At 50.7% G+C, this 22,327-nt stretch overlaps 1 protein-coding gene across 3 annotated transcripts in view; it reads left to right on the top strand.

Annotated features, from left to right (window-relative positions):
- Nucleotides 1-10,049: 10,049 nt before the first annotated feature.
- The window catches only part of Faim2 (Fas apoptotic inhibitory molecule 2), a 37,876-nt gene continuing 25,598 nt past the window's right edge, over nucleotides 10,050-22,327 (top strand). For 2 of the 3 annotated variants that reach the window (NM_001038658.2, NM_028224.4), the window contains exons 1-2: nucleotides 16,765-17,350; nucleotides 20,031-20,229. In NM_001038658.2, coding sequence (NP_001033747.1) covers nucleotides 17,336-17,350; nucleotides 20,031-20,229 — 214 coding nt within the window. In that variant the 5' untranslated portion in view covers nucleotides 16,765-17,335. Of the gene's footprint in view, nucleotides 10,305-16,764; nucleotides 17,351-20,030; nucleotides 20,230-22,327 lie in introns of those variants that run through there. The other variant, XM_006521449.4, reaches the window with a different exon arrangement.

Here is a 22,327-nt window from a genome sequence, read left to right as displayed (position 1 = left end):
TCTCACCAGAGCCAAGAATCCCTTGGCTCCTGTTACTGCCCTGGCCTTTCATGTCTCGCCACCTTGACTCCCCATGCTGCCCCAGCCGGCTTCTTCTTTCCTCTAACCACTGGCGATTCCACTTGTTTGTCTTCCCACCTGGTTGCTGATCATACCCCAAGCCTGCAGAACTGCACCTGGTCAAGTGGATGCTTGACAAGCACTGAACGTCCTCCCGAATGTGGAAGAATCTTGCAAATCTTATTTCTAAGCAGTGTGCTCACAAGACTTTCCACCGGAACTTGTTAGGACACGCCAGCCACGTTGCCTTCCCTAGACCTCCGGAACTGGCTTGAGACACCCTCCAGGTTCTCGGATACTACACTCTCGTACAGACCCCTCACTGAGCACTTGGTTTGTAAAGTGCCCTCAGAGTCGGTCCTGCACAATGGTCTAATAAGGGGCTGAGCCAGTAGTCTGAGAGTTTTGTGCAAGTGAAGCCCTTTCTAGGTTTGGGGGCAAATGTAGAGGCTCTCTGTGGTCCAGCCCGGAGGACCCTACATGGCAGGACAAAGCTCTGGCTCCTGGGCCTGAAACCCAAGCTCCTCCCTTCTGACCCCAGTTCTTTCCTGTACTTGCTGCCACTCCTCTGCCCACACCCTTCCCCACAGCCAGAGTTAGTCACCAGTTTGAGCCTGACACCGTGTCACATCTCACACCTTTGCACAGACTGTTCCAGGGACGAGAGTCCCCCACCCTGCTGCCCTGAGACAGCAGCAGCATCCCGCTTCCTTGTCTGTGCTTGATTGGTGTTGGGCAGCAGGTTAGATCCTGTGGCTGCCACCTCCCGGCTCAGTGACCTAAGGCAAAGTTGCTTACGTTCTCTGCCTCGGTTTCCTCTTCAGCAAAATGGAGAGGAAAACAAAACCATGCATGGAAGAGCTCTGGAGCCGACACCTCTGCGGCTGCCTGAGGGGCTCATCAACACCTCTGAGAGAGCAAGACAATTCCTATGTTATCATTGGTCCTAAGGACCAGCCCGTAGGATGCAAACATATCGGTAGAGGCAGCGAATCTCAATAGAAACAGCATTCAGAAGCAATAATGGTGGCCAGAGCTGGAGGATGGAGCAGGAGCAAGTGACAAGTGATGGGGAGATGGGGGAGAAGAGGAGGAGGGAAGCTGTGACTGCAGGAGTCAACCCCTGCCCTGTGCTGGCTGCCTCTGGTTCCCATGGTGCATCCTTCTGCAGTCACCAGAGCTGGGCTCCCAGGATGCAGGCAGAGTGTGGGCCGTGGAGTCAGACATGGCGCCGGGGCATGCAGCAAGCGCATGTGTGGCCACCATCCCTCTCTTACGTCATACTCACAGGAACTACTGTCTGCTCTGGAGTCAGGTCACCCTAGGCTCAAGTCTCTGTTTTCCACTCTAGCTCGTGACCTGGGATAAGGCTCACAGCCACTGTGACTTGCACATGGTACAGTTGAATGAAGCTCAGGTACCTGTGACTGATAACACTGAGGTGGGCACTGTCTGTAAATATCACATCACTCCCTCCCCTGTTGTACGTATTTGAAAAATTTCAATAATGAAACGTAAAAGGAATCCCAGACATAAAACCGTGCCTCTATGTGAGCGTGTCCAAAGTGTTCAGGCTCAGTTCTCCAGAGGCTAAGGGATTAAAATTGTCTAATGAAAATCACGGATTTGGGGCTTGGGGGGATGGCTCAGTGAGTTTGACCCCCTGTATTTGTAAACAGCAAGATTTGGTGGTACACCTGTAAGGCCAGCACGCCTGTGGGGGTGGGGATAGGGTGGGTAGGCAGAAGCTGGGTATGCAGAGGCCAAGTCTGGGGTGCACAGCAGAAGCAGGAAAGGCAAGAGAGGCTCTGCCACAGCTGGATGGAAGGGGAGAAAGAGCTAACTCCAGAAAGTTATCCTCTGACCCCAAGCATGTACTGTCCGGCATCTGTGCGCCTGTACTCACAATCACACAAAGTCAGAACTGAGGGAGCTGGAGACATGGCCCGGTAGCTGAGTGCCTGCGTCTCCTCCAGGGGACCTGAGTTCAGTTCATCACTTACACCAGGTGGGTCACAACTGCCTGTAACTCAAACTTCAGGGCATCAGACTCTCTCTTCTGGCTTCAGACAGCAGTTCCACACACCTCGCCTTCATTCACATAAATACACACAGAAACACAGACACAAGGACACACATACATATAGTTTTATTATCGATTTGTTTACTTATTTACCTATTTTGAGACTAGGTCTCTCAAGGTCGCCCTGACTGCCCTGGAACTCTCTATGTAGACCAGGCTGGCTTCAAGTTGTAGAGAGCTGCCTGCCTCTGCCTCCCAAATGCTGGGATTAAAGATACACATCACCACACCTAGAAAACTACAATTTTTTTTAAAATTAAAAATATAACTTGTTTTCAGTCATTGATTTTCCTAACCACCCTGGGTGGAAGACTTGGCCTATGCCATATGCCTATTTAATTTTTTAGGAATGTGTGTGAGTGGTGTGTGTTGGGGGACTTTTGAGAGCTCATTCTCTCTTCCCCCTTACAGAGGAAGGGCCTCTTGTTTCTGCTGTATTGGCATTTTAGGCCCCAAGCTTCCCTGGCAATTCTCCTGTCTGTCTCACATCCCGTGGGAATGTTGGGACTACAGACATGCCACTGAACCCCACTGTTTTACATGGGTCCCATGCTTCCTGCTTGGAGAGGAAGCACTTTTACCCCACGAGCCACTTGTGTTCATTTTTAAAAAATTATTTATTTATTGTATATGAGTACACTGTAGCTGTCTCCAGGCACACCAGAAGAAAGCGCCAGATCCCATTATAGGTGGTTGTGAGCCACCATGTGGTTGCTAGGAATTGAACTCAGGATCTCTGGAAAAGCAGTCAGTGCTCTTAACTGCTGAGCCATCTCTTCAACCTACTTGTACCCATTTTTAAATTAAGGGAACTGAAATCTGATGAAGTCGACTAAGTTTCCCAGTCCATGCCTGGTTAGTGGAATTGCTGAGATCTAAAGCCAGACAGTTCATCTTCAGAGTCCTGGGTTACCATACTACAGCAGGCTGTAGAGTTATCTACCCACCTTGGGAGTCACTCTGGTGGACTACCCATCCTTACATGCCCTCCTGATCCTCCACATGCCTGTCTTGTCAACTCCTGGGCTAAGCAGGGTAAAAGGACAGGAGAAAGGAGAGAGACCCTTGCTGGGATACACTTTCTTTTTGGTTGATACAATGTTTGTAACCTCGAGTGTTTACCATATCAACACTTCTTTTCCATCCCTCAGTTTTAATCCTTTAGATACTTAGTAAACCCATTGCCTGTGGTTTGCTATGACTCCCAAAATTCTTTCCTCAGCATGGTCAAGTGTCTGGCTTTAACTGAGTGGAAGTCTCTAAGATGGAAGGGAACTTCTCAGCTCGTGGGTGGCTGTTGCTGAAGACAAGAAGAGGCTTTCTGAGGGTGGGGACCATGGGAACTTGTCAGGAGGACCCCACCTCGAGAGTCAAAGCACTCAAGGACACTGCCCCTGAGAGTTGCTGACCTATGAACCAGCCAAGGGTGGAGCCCAGGCTTGAAGAGGGCACTGAGTATGCTAGGCGGGGGTTCCTGAAGTTTCCTCCTGCCTGGCTGCTAGCAGTCTTTACCTCCCTGACCTGTTTATGGGACAGCTGCTGTGCAGAGCATTTGTGGAAGACCCAGGCACAAGAGGCCAGGTTGGTGCTTGAAGACCATCTGTAGGAATACAGATCTTCTCCTCAGATAGCAGGGAAAAGGGAAAGGCTGGATGCTAGGAACTCAGGGCTCCTCTCTGCCTACCCTCAGTGTCTTCCAGCTACCCTGGGTGTATTTGTGGGTACAGAGTATGGTCTTCTTGTTTCTGGATGATTATAACTGGAAGAATTCAAGGATTAAAATCCCCAAATAGGCCCAGCAGTGGTGGCACATGCCTTTAATCTCAGCATAAGTAAATGAATCTCTGTGATCTTGAGCCACCCTAGCCTATAGAGTGAGTTCCAGGACAGCCAGGACTGTTAAGCAGAGAAACCCCATCTCAAAACCCCACCCATCCACCCCAAAATCTCCAAATACTAGGAGTTGCAGAGCCACCCCAGCCCCTGAGGCCTGTCAGCCTCTCAGTCTTTGCTGTCCACATTTTCTCTCCCTCTCACCCCTCACCTCATTGTTGATTGTATGAGTGTTTCTAAGTCCTGTGACAGGAACCATGTTTGGCCCCTCAGATATGAACGAAGCATTGGTTTCCAGGTTCCTCACAGCCTCGGGGAGGCAGCCATGGGAACAGAGAATGTCAGGGCAGAAGAGAACATGCCCAACACATCACCTACCACCTCAGGTGCCACCTCAGGCTTGACTCTGCTTTCATCCCGTACCCCCTGACCCTGGCCTGGTCTGGGCAAATCTATTCTAGTGTGTGATAGGCTATGAGTCTCGCCCCATCTCCCTGTGAGTTTACCCTCAAATAAATGAGAAATAGAGGAGGGATGAAATTTATATCAGCTGTGTTCAATAGAGAGAAATACAATATGAGACCCAGATGCACACATACAATTTAAACACTTTTAACGACTACATTGAAAAATATTAAAAAACAAAAAGTAAAATCAATTTTGGTAATGTGTTTTATTTTACTCAACATACCTGAAATATTACCCTGTCAACACGCAATCAATATGAAAAGTTATTAATAAAGTGATTTCTGCTTGTTTTTCAACGTCCTTAAATCTCAGCACACAGCTCGCGTCTGTGACTCATCTCCATTGGGGTCAGTCACAGGTGAAGTGCTCACTTGTCTCACGTGGCTGGTGGACGTCAACATGGGCAGCCACATCTGCATGTGGTATCTCAGCTTTCAATTCCGCTGTGCAAGAAATAGTTTCTCTCCTTGGGCTACTTTTCAAGGAAGAAGAGGGTGACACAGCCTCTGATCCCTGCCCAGAACGTCAGAGAACACCAGGCCAGAACATGGGCCTAGGTTATCCAACCAGAGGCTCTTAACACTAAAGGTGTGACCCATTAACCAACCAATCAGAGAGCTGAGAGGCTGGGAACCCAGGGAGCTCAAGGGTCCCTTCTGCCTGGGGCCTTCCCTGTGAAGCTGTGCCTAGTGACTCCCCTTTTTCTGCTGTCTCTCCGCCCCCCAAATGCGTCCACCCTAGAATTCAGTGAGCAAAGAAAGTGCTGTAGTACAGAGAAGAAACTGGAAGAGAACATGTCTTGGTTTGAACAGACTTCACTCTGGGTTTTAGAACTGAATAACTATTTTCTTCTTTTTAGTTTTCTACATTTTTTTTTAATGTACCCTCCAGCCGGGCAGTGGTGGTGCATGCCTTTAATCCCAGCAGATTGGGAGGCAGAGGCAGGCAGATATCTGAGTTCAAGGCCAGCCTGGTCCACAAAGTCAGTTCCAGGACAGCCAGGGCTACACAGAGAAACCCTGTCTCAGAAAAAACAAACAACAACAACAACAAAAAAACAACAACAAAAAATTATGAGCATGTATTCATTACTTATTAATTGGAAAATGTAATTCATATTCATATTTGGTTCAATTCTGCCTCGCCTTCAAAGACCATAAAAGTGCTCAGTTTGGAGGACTTCCCGGGTCTAGTGTGCTCCGTCCTCTGTCCTGCCGTGGCTCACTCTCAACTGCCCAGGCTGAGTGAGAGTGGACCTATTTACTTCCTCCCAGGATTCTTTCTTAATGTAGTTTAATGTGTGTGTGTGTGTGTGTGTGTGTGTGTGTATGTGTGTTTGTGGTATGTGTGTGAGGTGTGTATGTGTGGCAAGTGTGTGTGTGAGGTGTGTGTATATATGGTATGTGTGTGTGGTATGTGTGTGATGTGTGTGTAGTGTGTGTGTGTGTGAGGTGTGTTGTGTGTGTATATATGGTATGTGTGTGTGATGTGTGTATGTGTGTGTGTGTGTGTGATGTGTGTGTAGTGTGTGTGTATGTGTGTGTGTGTGTGAGTAGTGTGTATATGGTATGTGTGTGTGGTATGTGTGTGATGTGTGTGTAGTGTGTGGTGTGTGTGTATGTGGTATGTGTGTGATGTGTGTGTGTGGTATGTGTGGTGTGTGTATGTGGTTTGTGTCTGTGTGTGGGGTTGGTGTGTGGGTGAGTGTACCCATGCTACAGTACATGTTGAGGCCAGGGGACAACTTTTGGGGAGTTAGCTTCTTTCCCTCCATCTTGTTTTGAGTCGGGGTCTCTCCTACTGTTTATGTCTGCTGCACTATAGAGTTGAGCTTCCCAGCTAATTCTCCTGTCTCCACCGCTCATCTCTGTAGGAGTGCTGGGTTACAGACAGGAGCCACTACCCACCTCTTTCAAGTGGGTTCCGGGACTGAATTCAGGTGTATTTATTTGTTTTTGCATGTGTTGTGTGTATAGTGGATACATGTGGTGTATGCATGAAGGTATGTAGGTATTCGTGGGCTCACAAACAGAGACCAGAGCAGGTTATAGTGCCTTTGTCTATATAGAACTCTGTCTTATTACCTAGATGGGGTCTTTCATGGAAGCCCACTCTTTTGGCTAGGCTGGTTGGCTGGCTGGCTGGCTGGCTGGCTGGCTGGCTGGCGGGCGGGCTGGCGGGCTGGCTGGCGGGCGGGCGGGCGGGCTGGTGAGCTCTCAGATTCCTCTTGTCTCTGCTCCTCAGTGCTAGGTCACAGGCATGAGCAGCAACATCTGGCTTTTTATGTGAATGACAGGGACCCGATCTCAGGTCCTTATGCTCTCAACCACTCACCCATTTCCTCAGCCTCTTCGTTTTATTTTATTTTATTTTTTAACAGATATATATATATATATATAAACGTTTCTTGCTGACTAGGTCAAACCACTCCCCTTCTGAAATATCCAAAACCAGGACGCCTCTTACAGGAGGATGGACACCTTTAGAGGTCACACTTCCCTTCATGTACACCTGACACCCCTCTTTGCCTCTGGATTGGATGGTGTCCACCTTATGGAGACTGGACTCACACACTCTGCTCACTTTACCTCAAGTCTATCAGTGTCTCTGTCTCTCTCTGTGTGTCTCAGTCTCTCTGTGTCTCTCTGTCTGTCACCTCTGTCTCTCTCTGCCTTTTCTCTGTTCTCTGTCCTCTCTCTCTCTCTGTCTCTCTCTGTGTCTCTCTCTGTCTCTGTCTCTGTCTCTCTCTCAGCACACCACACTACACCATGGTCTCCATGGCTCTCCTATGACAGAATGCAATGCTTGGCATACTGCTTCAGTGTGCGCTAACAGGTGGGGAAAATCAGGGTTGAAGGGGCATTGACTGCGACCTCATTCATAAAATTGGACCCTGAGCTGAGTCATCTGGCCTAGAACCAGGACAATTCTGTAAATCTGTCTCTCTATCTCACACCAGTGACTGTCAGCTGTGCCGCAGAGGTCTTCTTCCTCTCCTTTTTCTTCTTTTTTTTTTTAAACACGCTGCTTAAACACCTGAGACAGGCCCTGAGATCTCTCCCTGCTTCACAGTCTCACACTGCCAGCGAACATCACACTACAGAGACACCACTGAAATATTTATGAGGCTCGTGGCTGCTCTAAGCTCGGGGAAAGAGGGGGGGGGGGCTGCTGTACTTGCTCAGTGCCTCAGGCCTGTCACATCACACACAGAGCCTCTTAGCTCAGTGAAGGAGCTGTCATTAGTTCCACTTAACCTCAAGAACCCCAGACACTGAGGTATGACTGACTGCACAGTGGGTGGCACTCACAGCCCTTGCCTCTGACTGCCAGCCTAGCTCCAGTCCCTTCTGAAGGCAGAAGCCCTGGGCAACTTACCCTCCTCTGTAAGGCTGAGCTTCCAGTCTAAGGTGGAGATTAGCAGAGGCTTTCCACTGTCGGGAGATGACTGGGAGACTTGTAGTATACAGCACTTGGTGTAAAGCTCATGCGGAACCACTCAGTACTGTTACCTCCATCGTACAGGTGGATGGGAAGGGCTTGGGAAGACACTGAGTCCCTCACCACAAGGAAGCGCTCCAGGATAGGACCTACCTCTTAGTCTCCCTCCTGTTTCTTTGGGGCTTAAGCCTGGGGGGTGCCTCCTCCCTCACCATGTCCTGGCCTTGGGAAATAACGTGTGCACCCTTATCTTTACTGCATTTCACAAGCACAGGCTGTAAATGACCCTGGCCTGCAGGCTTCGGTCTTAAGCTCAGCATCATCTCTGTCCCATGGCAGAGGCCACCTCCCCTTTCAGACCCTTCTTATAATATCCAAAGCCCTCTCCAGTCTACAGGCCCAGGAGGGGTCTGCTTATCCCAGAGTCTCTGTGCCAAGAGTCTTCCCCTGCTCCCCCAATGTCTTGCTCACTTGTGCTGTCCCAATTCACTGTAAGGCACACAGGTTGGATACACTAACTCGAATGAGTTACGCAAGTTCTCAGGCAACCCACAGTGCTGCTAGGCCAAGTGATGCTGAGAAATAGCCTTGCCCAGGGGCCCCAACATCTCCCACATTTTAGGGGAAGAACCAAAGAGCTTGCTGAAAAGGGGTGTGTGTCATGAAGACCACACCAGCTCCTGTCTATGTCTTCCCAGACACCAGACCAGCCTCTCAGCTAAGCCGTTCCATCAGCTACGGGTGCTCTTCCATCAAGGGCATGCACAAAATCTGGCAGGGGCGAGCTCTTAGTCCTTTTGGCCTAGCCTGGATTTTCATTCATCTCAGACCCCCTGCCGCCTCCTCCTCCTCCCCCTCCTCCTTCCTCCTCCTCCTCCTCCTCTTCTTCCTCTTCCTCCTCCTTCTTCCTCCTCCTCCTCCTCCTCCTTCTTCAAAATTTATTTATTTATAATATATAAGTACACTGTAGCTGTCTTCAGAAGAGGGCATCAGATCTCATTACAGATGGTTGTGAGCCACCATGTGGTTGCTGGGATTTGAACTCAGGACCTCTGGAAAAGCAGTCAGTGCTCTTAACTGCTGAGCCATCTCTCCAGCTCCAGCCCCAGCCCCTGCCTTCTTGAATCAGCACCATCATCTCACCTATTCCTCTGCAGGTGTTTTTTCTTCCTACTGGGTGCCTCTTGGAGTCTAAATATTTACCCAAGGAAATTAATTTCTTATTCTTATTCTTATTTGTGTGTGTGTGTGTGTGTGTGTGTGTGTGCGCGCGCGCTCGCGCAAATGCTTGTACGGGCTGAGGAGGCCATGAAGTGAGAAAAACATATTTGCTAAATTCTGACCTGACCTCAGGCTAAAACTAAGGTTAGCCTGACCCTCAAGTACGGTCCTTGGGAAACTTTTGCTGACCTGTGTTGTTCTGCTTCAGTAACTACAAGGCTTTCTGCTCCACCATGAAACAGAAACACCTTGGTAACACAGTTGTGCCCTATTCTTATTAAAGCTCACTTTTTTTTCATGCTTGCTAACAGCCATCACCGAATTTATGGTTATATCCACTGCTCACTCAGCTCAGGGCCTCTAGACTTGTCACGGGAGTGCGTGCCCTAGGTCAGGTCTGTGTGGCTTAATAAAAACTTCTAGTTCATAATGAACTCATTCTGGTCTCCTTCCTTTGGATGAGAACAGCCCAGCTATGATGGCCAGAGGGCAACTTACTTCTGAGACTCTGGGGATAGAACTCAGATCATCAGGCACTCGGGGGCAAGTATCTTTCCCAGCTGAGCCACTTTGTTGACCCAAAAGATGAATTCTGACGGTATGGTTTTGAGCCTGGTAGAGCAGAGGCTGGGATGGGTCCTCAAATCCCACCGCTTTGTGCTGGTGAACATAGCCGCTGAGTTAAGCCTCCTGTCTCCCCCTGGGCAGGAAGAGACATCTTCTTCCTTCAGGAATGAAACACAAAGTTGGTGCCTCAAGGTTCCTTCCTCCTATCGTTATTTGTGTGTCACACATGGAAAGCCTTCCTTCCTTCTCCTCCCCCCGCCCCCCTTTTTTTTTGGAACTTACTGAGTACAATTGGTTCTGCCAACTGGAATGTTGGCCGATGCTGTTGGTTAGGTTTTGTACAGGTGACCATATCTGCAGTGAACTCATGAACGCAGCGGCCACATCATATCCACAAGACAGCCTTTCACAACGCTCCCTCTGGCCCCTTATTCTTCAGTTCTTAGGTCCTTTCATCCCCTCTTCCCTTCTGTCCCCTCGCCTTGGTGGATACAGATGTCCCATTTGTCACCGGGCACTCTCATCAGCCACCCATTCTCAGAGCTGTGATGAGTTAGAGTCTCCATGCCAGCTGCTGCCCACTGCGGAAAGTGCTTCTGTGACGGAGGCTGAGAGCATCACCAACCTACAGGTACAATCGTAAACACTAAAAAGTTTATTTGACAATGTACCCGTTTATCAAAACAAGAGTAGAGGGTTCTCCCCAGGTCCTATGACCTCCTGAGCTATGGGCTTTTAACTGGGTGTGCAGTACTGGGTATAAATTCTCTCCACACAGAAAGGAGATGGTTGCCTCAGTAGCCTTCATGCCAGGATTGCAGCAGTGGGCGCATCTTGCCTGGCAGGTTAGTTGCGCCATGCAAGGGTCACTGCTGTGTGGTGCTTTTGATGTCTTTCCCCCACACCAGCCTGCAGAGGTCTTCCCCCACACCAGCCTGCAGAGGTGTCGTCCCCCCCCCGTCCCCCCCCCCACAGCCTGCAGGTTTCTTCTGTTAAGTTTTCAGCTCAACTGTCCATTGATTTCTCTGTTCTGCAACCAAAATATGTTGTGTCTTTTTCTTTTAGTTTTTCGAGACAAAGTTTCTCTGTGTAGCTCTGTTTTCTTTTTCTTTTATTTTGTTTCGTTTTTGTTTTTGTTTTTGTTTTTGTTTTCCAGACAAGGTTTCTCTGTGTAGCCCTGGCTGTCCTAGAACTCTGTAGACCAGCTTGGCCTTGAACTCACAGAGATCTGCTTGCCTCTGCCTCCCAACGGCTAGGATCAAAGGCATGTGCCACCATCGCCCAGCAAAGTGTGTTGTGTCTTTAATAATAATGTTTTGTCATCTTGTAATGGTCTGTGAATCTTTCTGACCTCCCCACCAGTCACAACAGCTCTTTCTTCTGAGCCACCTGACATCACCACGTTGGCAGGTGCCAATCATGCACAGACAGACATCTCTGCTAGACCTGACACACTAGAGTTTTGTGGTTATTTGTAGCGTTAAGTGCTAGTTGGTATTGGGTCTAAACTTCTGAATACTGATGGTTTCTTGACGAATAATGAGGACATTTGACTGTGGGTCCCTTGAAGGTGTGAACAGATATGTTACACACCTCTGTCTCCTCGGCACATGGAATGTGCCAGAGCACTGTAGGTCCTTGATGGGTGGATGGTTGTGAATCAGTGCTTGCTGGGTTTACTAAGTTGCAAGCACTGTGCCATGCCTGATCTATAGACCTTCATAATTCTTATAATCGGTGCCCGTGACAGGCACTCAGAGTCTTACCAAGTGAGCCCTATAAGCTGGAATCTCTGCATATACGTTGATTCTTGATATTCAGTGGACCTTCATTAATAGTTACTGAAAGCTGAGCTGAAGAGATGGCTCAAAGGGTAAGAGCACTTGACTGCTCTTCCAGAGGTCCTGAGTTCAAGTCCCAGCAACCACATGGTGGCTCACAACCATCTGTAATGGGATCCAATGTGCTCTTCTGGTGTGTCTGAAGACAGCTACAGTGCATTCATATACATAAATTAAATAAATAAATCTTTTTTTAAAAGTTACTGAAAGCTGTGTGTGGTGGTACCTACCTTTAATCTCAGCACTTGGGAGGCTGATGCAGGAGGATTGCCTTGAGTTTGAGCTTAGGCTAAGCTGCCAAATTTTTCCTCAGAAAAAAAGTCATTGGATTGGTATGTTTGTTGATGTACGTCTACTTTACAGAGGAGGAAGCAAGCTCAGAGAGGTTCGACAGTCACCTAAGGTCATCCATTGGCTTAGTGGGGAACAAGAGATCACACCCATGTTGATCTGATACCAACACCTATAATCTTCAGTACTATGCTCCATCAGGTGTCAGGGACAGAGCAGAGATGGGAGGATCGAGACACACAGCCTGTACCTTTAAGGCACATTCTGTCTGGTGGATAAGCAGAAAGGTACACAGAGCAGGATGCATGATGGGAAGGGAACTAATGCCTATTCCAGGAACTGGAGGGGCTGGAACCAAGACTCAGAGGAAAGAGATGACTTGTCAGGGCTAAGTCTGGACCACGACATGGGCTCCTGGAAACCCTCATATGTGCCATTATTCTAATGGACTGTAATGGAACTGAACTAGGCTACAAGGGGGCGGAGCATAGTGGATGGGCACCAGCTGGGTGGGCAGAGCCTGTAGTCCCTACTTCTGCTTCAGTAAGAACATGGTCCAGTCCCACCTGCTGGTTGACTTTCTCCTGCCTAGATCCCAGTAGAGCCTAGGCATGGGGCAGAAAGAAGGGAAGGGACACTCCCTGGACTGGGTCGTGGTGAACGCCTTTAATCCCAGCCCTTGGGAGACAGAGACAAGCAGATCTCTGTGAGTTCAAGGCCAGCCTGGTCTACAGAGTGAGTTCCGGGACAGTCAGGGCTACACAGAGAAACCCTGCCCCAAACAACAACAGCTTAAGAAAGGCAGGGACAGGAGTGTGGGCTCACATCCTGCAGGCAACCCCTGCAGTGGCCAGAGGGGTCACTGCCTGCTAAAGCCCAGGCTTGCCATACCCCATGTTTTACAGCCTGTATCTGGTATCATGTGTCTTGAGAGGAGGGGTGAGAAGACAGCAGTGGACACCCTAGCAAAGAGGGGGCTGTGTAGTCACATGCTTTACCACTGAGCTGTGTGCTCCAAAGGGAAACTCTGGCTGGCAGACTGCACGGGAGGATTTGGTTTTCATTAGGGATGCTGGGGTGAGGTCCCTATGCTGAGCAGACGCTACAAAGAATAACAGGCTTTGGGGGAGCAGCTGTGGATATGGGGGGGCTGTCAGTACAACATCCTGCCTGAACTGCCTGGACCGCTCCAGTCTGTGGCCTGTTCGGTTCTGTTCCTCCCCTGGTTACCATCATTGGCCTCAAAAGGCTGGGTGGGAGTGGGGTTTGTAGAGACCCTGCCTCAAAAAAACAGATCAAAGGAAGGAAGGAAGGAAGGAAGGAAGGAAGGAAGGAAGGAAGGAAGGAAGGAAGAGGAAGAGGAGGACAGAAAGAGAAAAGGCACTCCCCCACATGGATGGTGAGGGAGCAGGGAGTGTGCAGGCTTGAGGAGGTATGGTGCTCAGTAGCTACGCCATCCAAAATATCTGAAGCCTTCCTACCTCTCTCTGCCTGCCCCTGACTACCTGTGTCCCCCTGCCTCTGCCCTGGGTTGGGTGTCACTGGGCTGAGAGCTCTCCTCGCCCTGGCTTGGCCCCCAGCAAGTCATGTTATTTGGGTTAGTCACTCAACATCTTGGCCTGGAACTTCCACGTCTGTAAAACTGTGGCTTCTGTCCACACCTTCATCCCCCTCCCCTCCCTGGCACTGGCCTCAAACGACCTGGTTAGCAAGCTGAGCAGAAAGCAGGGCCAGCTAGCAAGCTAGCAAGCGGGATGGGCCGCCACGGTGTGGAGCTGAAAAGAGGCGAGAGGAAGTGGCCAAGCTCACACCTCCTGCTCCCCAGCAGGAGCCAGAACACACCTGCCCTCTCTCACCCAGTTAGCTTGCTGGAGATGTGGGGGGAGGGGAACTCTCCTGCCTCAGCCACTGCCTCTGCCTGCTTACCCTCTCCTAGGATGTCCTCATGTGTTCTGAGATCCAGCTACTGCCCACAAACTATTTAGCCTTACTTCCATCCTAGGCTGGCAGCCCAATGCTTCTTCTGTCTGGGCTTAAGAGTAGGGAGCAGTTGGCTTCCACATACACAGAGTATGGTGTCTCCCAGGCTGCACAGGAAAGTTCCTGCCAAGACTGCTCTCCCACCTCTGTGAGGCTCTCTGTTACTGGTGGCCCAGGTCCCAGCTTCCGGTTCTGCATACCTCTGATGTTCCCTCTTCCTTTATTGTGTACCAAATCTCCTGACAACCCTGCTCAGTCTCTTTCTAGTCTTAGAAATCTTGATTTTTCAGTCCCCACACCTTACAGAGATGTGTTAGACACATGGCTCTATCTGAAGTGCCTTACCAATCCAAGCAAGCTTGGTACTCACAACCTTCCATGCACAGATGAGGAAACAAAGATCAAGTGAGTGTATCTTGTCCAGGGCCAGCCCCGGGGCCCCAGAAAGCTGCTCCTGTCCCTAGGCTCTTAGCCTGTTACCAATTCCGTTACAATGTCTGCAAGTCTGACCCTGCACCTTACTCTACCATACACCGCTTCAGACCAAACCTGCCCCAGTCCTTGTAGAAGACAATGCTCTAACAACCAAACTGCTATACCAGTTTCGTCTTTGTGAAAGATGTCTTTGAACATATCATTACCTAGATCAAAAACCTCACAACGCCCCCTACCTTCCCACCTCCAACAAGTTGGGACCTCAGGCCTGCCCTAGCTGGGGCTCCCCTTGCTGGTCCCTGTTCTTTCCAGCACTGGTTCCTCTTAGCTGTCCTGTCCCGCATGTACTGCATGCTTCCTGCTCAGGGAGGGTAGACACCTGAATGTGGTAGAAGGCTTCTTGCAGAAAGGCTGATGGGGACCCTTCCAGAGTGGGTCACCCTGAAAAGGGCAGAGCCATGAGGACACCATGGGTGTCTGGTGCATAAGGTGCAGCCGAGCTGCCTGAGGGTGGGAGCCAGTGAGTCCACTAAACACCATTGTGGAAGCCTTAAGGAATCGCAGTCAGCTAACAGCAAAGGCTAATGGCATCCCCGATGTTCTTTTGGTTAAGCCAGCGGTTCTCAACCTTCCTAATGCTGCGACCTTTTAATACAATTTCTCATGTTGTGGTGACTCCGACCACAAAATTATTTTCATTGCTACTCCACAACTGTAATTTTGCTACTGTTATGAGTCATACTGTAAACATCTGTGTTTTCTGCTGGTCTTAGGCGACCCCATGAAAGGGTCATTGACGCTCCCAAAGGGGGTCACGACCCATAGGTTGAGAACCACTGCATTAAACTCTTTCCACGCACGGTCATTGAATCTCTCTATGGGCCACTGAGATCAACTCTAAAACTGTGCCCATTTTTCAATACTGAAGACACGGAGACTCTGGGCGGGGACCTAGTTTGTCACGCAGCTTTGAAGTACAGGGCAGGATCTGCTTTGGCTTATGCTCTGACCACCACATCTAACTGCCTTCAGATACCAGGGTCCACACAATGGCAGCACCACTTGTACTGAAACACATCATCTGAAAACATGATGATGTTCATAACATTTCCTCCCTCACTTGAGCATTCTCAGGTCACTCGCCTTTAGTCCCCAAATGTTCGAGTACTATATCTGTGCCATACACATTTTAAACCTGCAGGTACCTAGCAATGTAAAACACCCACAAATCACTCCGCTGATACCCTAGTGGGTGGAGATGGGGGAGAGAGAACTAAACAAAACCAATGTGAATCTGAGATAACAGTTGCCACTGGAAACTAAAAGAATGGATGGGAACTAAAAGAAGGGTCCAAGGTACCCGGTTCGGAACTGTGACTAAAGGATGAGGGAGAGCTCTCCACGAAGACCATATCTCAGCAGCCATGAAGCAAGCGAGAAATCAAAACTCACTGTGCCCTGGGTAACAGGCCCTAAGCTGGGTCTGTGTTCTCTCATCCAGGAAGAGCACAGCCTGCACCTCTGACTGCAGGCTCTGCGCTGCTGTGCCAGCTATCTGAGAATGTTACTAGCAACAATCCATTTGAATGCTTTTCACACACCTGCACCTGAAAAAAAAAAAAAAAAAAAAAAAAAAACCTGCTACAGTAAGCTCAGTGCTGAGACAAAGACTCCCACAGAGCAGAGAGCTGCTTTGGGATGACAAAACTATGTAACAAGAGCAGTAAAGCAGGCACAGGGGCTTCCTGAGGCAAGGAGGCAAGTGTAGAGAGGGAGAGAGAGCATTGGCTCAGCAGGAACAGCCGTGCCAGGAGCCAGGGACGACCTGGCAAAGAAGGGCTTAACATGCAGGGGCTGGGGACTACATGACTAAAGGGCAGAAAGCTATCAGCCACTCCTCTCCAGGATATATTTCCCACCTTCTCCTAGGAGATTTGACCCTCCATCCTGCTCTCAGTGCTAGCCCTGGGCCTCTGGGAGACCTGAGGCAGTGCATTCTGCTTCCAGGCTTCACACAGCTCCCACCCTGACAGAACTTGTGTTCAGTGTGCTCTTGCCACTATTACCCATAGGGCTTTGCAACCAATGGAGAACACAGTCCTGCTCTTAGCCTCCTTCTCATAGAGAGATGCTGTAGCTCAGAGAGGGTAAGAGTCTTGCCAAAGTCACACAGCCAGTAGCTGACTAAACTGGGGCTTGAGCCCAGCTCGTGAGATCTGAATCTCACAGAGGCACTGTGGGAACTTCAGAAAGTAGGAATCGGGGTTGACTGAGCCCCTAGGATAAGGCTAAAGAAGAGGGTAGGTGGACTATAGAATGAAGAGAGGATGGAATTAAAATGATGGAGGCTGAGAAGGAACAGATAGAGGAGAGCAAGAAGGAGCTTTGAAGCAGAGCTAGCGATGCCTCCAGAAGTACCTGTCTCAACAAGGATGAAAGAGACAGCAACTGCATTCTCCCAGACACGTCAGGGTGTGGGAGGGGGCGCTATTGCTTCCATTTTACAAGTGGGTAAACCAAAGCAAGGGGAGAGCTGGGGGCTGCTGGACCGGGAGCCCTGGTGGGAGGCAGAGTAGGCAAGCCATCCAGAACTTTCTCAGTCTATGTGAACGCTGAAATAGACGATGAGAGGGCTGTGGAGATGGAGACAAATTGAGGCCATTCGAACAGGGAGGGGGGAACAAGGCCGAAGCTGGTGGCTGCTTGCGCTGAGATGAGGCCTTTATACAAGCTCTGTACACTGGCAGACAGAATCAGCTGGTCGGGTGTCAGGGAGTCCTGGTGCCTCCTCCCACCCCTGTGGACCCATCCACCTGCTGCTCCACGGCGCAAAGCTCCCCGGTCCCCTGGGATGGCTGAAGTGTGTGGGAGAAGCAGAGGAGGCCAAAGCGCATGTCTTGCCCTGCTCTCAGGTCCGCAGCATCCTGCGTCCGCAGCAGCATCTTCCCAGGCCCTCCCCCTCCCCCCGTGTGCGGATGGTACGCTCCGGTAAGCCTGGCCGGGTTGCAGTGGATGTTGCTAGAATCCACGCGGAGGAAAGAAGAGACGCAGGCAGGCTGCGGTGACCCAAGCGGCCACCCCCGCTTCAGGGACCCCTTCCTCGAGAGAAGACATCATGACCCAGGGAAAGGTAGGGGCATGTCCCCGCCACCTGCACCATCCTTCACTCTCTGGACCCCTACTTCCCTGCCACCCTGGGAAAGCTTTCTGAACCTCTTTAAGCATCTTCCCCTGGCTCCAGTGCAAAGGTTCTTGTGGTCTTTTGCTGATGTCAAGAGGACCAAACAGCCCATTTCAAGGAATAGGCTTAGGACTTTTTCCAACCCCAAGGCTCCCTTCCCCTCTTCTGTCTCCCACCCCTTGTTGTGGCATCACAGAACTCAGAGCCTTGGGCCTGGTTAGTAGCCAGGCTGGATGAAAGAAGGAAGGAAAAAGGAAGGGGGTGGGGGAAGGCAGGGGGAGGGAGGAAGAGAGAGAGCCCTTCTTAGGGGGCAGGGTGAGCCTTGAGGGGCAATGCTTGTGAGTGTGTCTTTAGTGCCAGACCCATCCACCTTAGTTAGGGTGATCTTTCACTCCTTCCAGACACCCCCTAACCAACTCCCTTCACTATTCCACTCTGGATATCAGTATATATTTCCTAGGGTTGGAAGTTACTATGGCAACCCTGCAGAAGGATGCTTTGATTTTTGTTTTGGCCAGACATGGGACTGGCTGGAATAAAAACATATTCTCCTGCCTCCCCACATCAATATACCAATTTTAGGTCTGAACTACAGGGAAGGGCCTGGGTAGCCTCGGGTGGTGCAGATGGCTTATGTAACATCAACAGCCTGTGGAATTACACAACCATCAGGGCCTAGGGCGAAGGGGGAGGGTCCTCTAGCCCTCTGTTTAGAGGTGCTAGGGATTGGATTCAGCAGGGAAGGCAGAAGAAGGACCTCCCTAAACCTTGCTTTTTTTTCCTTGATACCAACCTCAGAACTAATGGCAGCCCTGCTCAGATCCTCTGACCCTTCTGTGTTCAAGCTTCTCAAAGGCCTCAAAATGATGTCATTGGGTGATACTACTTCCTGACACTGGCCACTTGGGAATGCCTCCTGTGAGGGGTGGTGGGGTCCCAGAGGTCCAGGGGTGGGATGAGTGGAAAGGTGGGGCTATGGCAGCTTCCTTAGACATGCCCCCCTTTAGTCTAAGTAATGAAGGGAGCCAAGGAGCCTGGGCTCCAGGTCCCATTTCCAGGGGGTAGGAGACACTGAGCTGAGCCCGGGAAATCGAAGCCTTCCCTTCCACGCTCACCCCGTTCTAGTGGTTAGGAGCCAGCTCCTCTTTCTGTTCTGTTAGTTAGGTACCTCAGTTCCTCAGCTGCTTGCTTCCACACTCCCACAGTGTTATTTTGGGGGGGAGCGAGGTGCTATAAGCCTCCTGAGGTCCAATCACCTCTGGGCTGTAAAGGGAGTGAAGTCCGGGGGCTCCTTGATTGTCTCCCTTGCAAGGACCACCTGTCTTCCTCAGCAGCCTGTCAGCCTCAGCAGGACCTCCTGCAGCCAGACCGAAGTTGCCCTGTCTGAGCCTGGCCTTTCTTTGGTTTTTCTTGTTGTCATACTCTCTGGTCCAATGTTTCCTTCCCTGTCACTCACAGATGTCACTGTTTCACTGAGCTGCTGTGTCCACTGTGCCCAGCCAGGGGGGCATAGATTAGTGGAGGTGGACTGGAGTTCTTAACCCACCCTGTACAGTTCCCCACTGGGTCTCCGTTCCTTGTCTCACAGGAAGGAAGGGCCTAAACTAGCTGTCTTCTCCAGCTCCTCCAGCAATGACGTTCTGACGTTCTGTCTGGCTGAGGAAAGCTGTCTCTGCAGGAGCTGCCCTCCCTCTGCCCCTCCGGCTCATCTTTTCCTTCCCAGCTCACTGTTCCATGCCACTCCCCTCCTGCATTTCCAACCCAGCAGAAAGCAGCCAGTCCCCAGGGACTGAGCCTGAGCCCTGCAGCCCTGGGTGCCACATGTGGCCCTGGGACTTTAGACGACACCCTTTCTGATTCTGAGTTTCCTCATTTTTAAACTTGGCCGGGCATGGTGACACACAGCTTTAGTCCCAGCACTTGGGAGGCTGAGGCAGGAGGATCTCTGTGAGTTTGAGGCCAGCCTGGCCTACAGAGTAAGTTCCAGGACAGCCAGGGCTACACAGAGAAATTCTGTCTCAAAAACAACAAACAAATGACCAAAAAAATAATGACAATGTAAAATATAATTGGTTGAATATAGTGAGCAAGTTGGAAAGACAATGAGACGGGAGAACCTTTTTGTTTAGTAATAGGATCTCCAGCAGAGCAGTGGTGGCACATGACTTTAGTCCCAGCACTTGGGAGGCAGAGGCAGGCAGATTTCTGAGTTCGAGGATAGCCTGGTCTACAGAGTAAGTTCCAGGACAGCCAGGGCTATACAGAGAAACCCTGTCTCGAAAAACCAAAAACCAAACCAAAACAAAACAAAACAAATAGTAATAAGGTCTCCTATGGGTCAGGCAACTGTAGGACCACAGAGGCCCAGTCCCTTCCCCGGATGGCCCTATGGCCTCCATAGGCACTCTGGTGGATTTCCTGTCTTAACTATCTTTTCCTTGGCTGGCCCATCCCTCTGAGCTCAGTTCTACAAGCTCAGAACCCAGGGGTGGGTCTTGTCTGTCCCATCCCCTCGCACAGGTTGGAAGAGTACCTAGCTAGATTCCAGGAATCACGGGGCTGGCGGGGAGGACTTGCAAGTCTCTACTCCTGGCAACTCTCTTTCTCTCTCTCTGGCTCTACTCTACAGCTCTCTGTGGCTAACAAGGCCCCCGGGACTGAGGGGCAGCAGCACCAGGCAAATGGAGAGAAGAAGGATGCTCCGGCAGTGCCCTCGGCGCCACCCTCCTATGAGGAGGCCACCTCTGGAGAGGGGCTGAAGGCAGGGACCTTCCCCCAGGGCCCAACAGCTGTGCCACTCCATCCAAGCTGGGCCTACGTGGACCCCAGTAAGTCTCTCAGTGACCAGAGGTTGGAGGCGTAGAGGGAGCTGGGGGGGGGGGGCGGGGCACAGATGGAAAGTCTATAGGAGGAGGTTGCAGACACAGCGTACGTACTTGGTGCAGTTGTGCAGAACAGTAGTCAGTGGCTTTGGAGGGTTGTTCTGAGGACGAGGATGCTAAAAGGGAAGAGAGAGGAGAGATGCACTGTGGGATGCTCTCAGCAAGGGGGGGGGGAGACTCTTTACAAATCACTGAGCTAATCCAGCTGGAGGGGGTGATTAAGGGACAAAAAGCCAAGTTCTAGTCTAAGAAGGCCCTCGTAGAGCCAGGCAGTGGTGGAGCACGCCTTTAATCCCAGCATTTGGGAGTTAGAGGCAGGCAGATCTCTGTGAGTTTGAGGCCAGCCTGGTCTACAGAGTGAGTCCAGGACAGCCAGGGTTACACAGAGAAACCCCATATACGTAAGTAGTAAATAAATAAATAAATAAATAAATAAGCCCTCATAGAAGGAAGAGACACAGACCAGGGGGTTAGAAGAGATCAGAGCAGTCAGGAAGGGTTAGTGAAAATCCACGCAGCCGTGATCTTGACTGTGCAGGTGCCCTCCGGGTGGGATACAGCATTCATACAGTGATTGAGCTGAAACCTTAGTGGGACCAGACCTCTGTGAGGGAGTAAGAGACTGGGGGTTCCCCTCCCAGTTTCTCTCATCATTTCCTCTCTTTCCTCTGGGTTTTGCAGGGGTGGGCAGGCACAGAATGGGGTAGGTGTGTGGGAACTACATGGCTGGCCAGACATGTGTCACCAATATCTTTATCAATATGACATTCCAGGATCCCAGCAGTGGCACCTTAGCTGTCTGACTGAGCAGCCTGCCAGACCATTGTCACTGGCTGTGAGGAGGGACCCTTAAGTCCTCAGCGGCAGGCTGGTGAGATGGCTCAGCAGGTGCTCGCACCTTGCCACAAAAGGCTGAAGGCCTAAGTTCTATCCCCAGGTTCCAGGGCAGACGGTGGAAGAAGAAAACTGACCCCAGACCCCAGAAGATTAGCCTCTGGCCTCCGCACGTGCTTCATAGCATGCATGCACCGAAATCGTAAACACATGCACACGTGTGCATACATGGTCACGCATGCACTTGCATATAATAATAACATAACTTTTTTTTTTATTTAAACTTTCAGACCTTTCGGGGGGGGGGGGGTTCTCTGCTGCTCTTCCACTGTCCCTCCCCCACGGCGAGTCTCTCTCTCTCTCTCTCTCTCTCTCTCTCTCTCTCTCTCTCTCTCACTGCCCGTAAAGTTCTAGAAGGGATCTGAGGACAATACCCCTCACAGAGCCCCTGCTCATAAGGAGTGAGCGGCCACCATGGTCCGTGTCTCTTCCAAAAATATCCCTCGGTCCAGAGCGCAGGCACCTTACTCGAGTGTGGCTTACTGGAAGGCCAATGCAGGTGGGGGAGTTATTCACCCTCTCGACTCTCCTGTGCTGGTTGCTGGGATGGCTACTTTATTTAAGGACGACCCTCTAAGCCCTTATGGTGGAAAGGAGGCTGATCCTTACAGTCAGCAGGTGACAAACATTTGCTCGTGAGAAGTGTCCTGGGGATACAGAGTCCTGTCTGTGGCTCTGCTCTCTGGAGCTGACTGTCACACATGTCTACCTCAGTGACTCAGATGTGGCAACAGAGAGCTGGGTAGCTGCTCCCTGACCTACCTATTGGGCTCTCTGGGTTTCTGAAGTCTTTCTCTCCAGCCCCACTGTCAAATACCCCTTTGAGCCGCCCCTACCACCCGACATCTATCTTCCCAGTCACTTACTGCTCTCCCAACTCTATTTCTAAGAATGAGCTATCTCCCATCCTCTCTCCATGATGGTTGGGGCTCCAAGGACCAAGCTTTGCTGTATAAATGTCCCTTCCCTCTTGTGCCCCCATTTCCTTGCCTGGACACTCCAGCTCCCGTGACCAATCAGTAAGGGACACGAGTTCTCTCTGCTTAGCCATTTCACCAGCCTGCGGCTGAGGACTCAAGGGTCCCTTCTCACAGCCAGTGGCAATGGTCTGGCAGGCTGCTCAGCCCAACAACCGAGGTGCCACTGCTGG

This window comes from Mus musculus, chromosome 15 (assembly GCF_000001635.26).
Source record: "Mus musculus strain C57BL/6J chromosome 15, GRCm38.p6 C57BL/6J".
Classification (NCBI taxonomy): Eukaryota; Metazoa; Chordata; class Mammalia; order Rodentia; family Muridae; genus Mus; species Mus musculus.
Note: the sequence above shows the minus strand (reverse complement) of the source record. Positions and strands in the feature narration are given on the sequence as shown.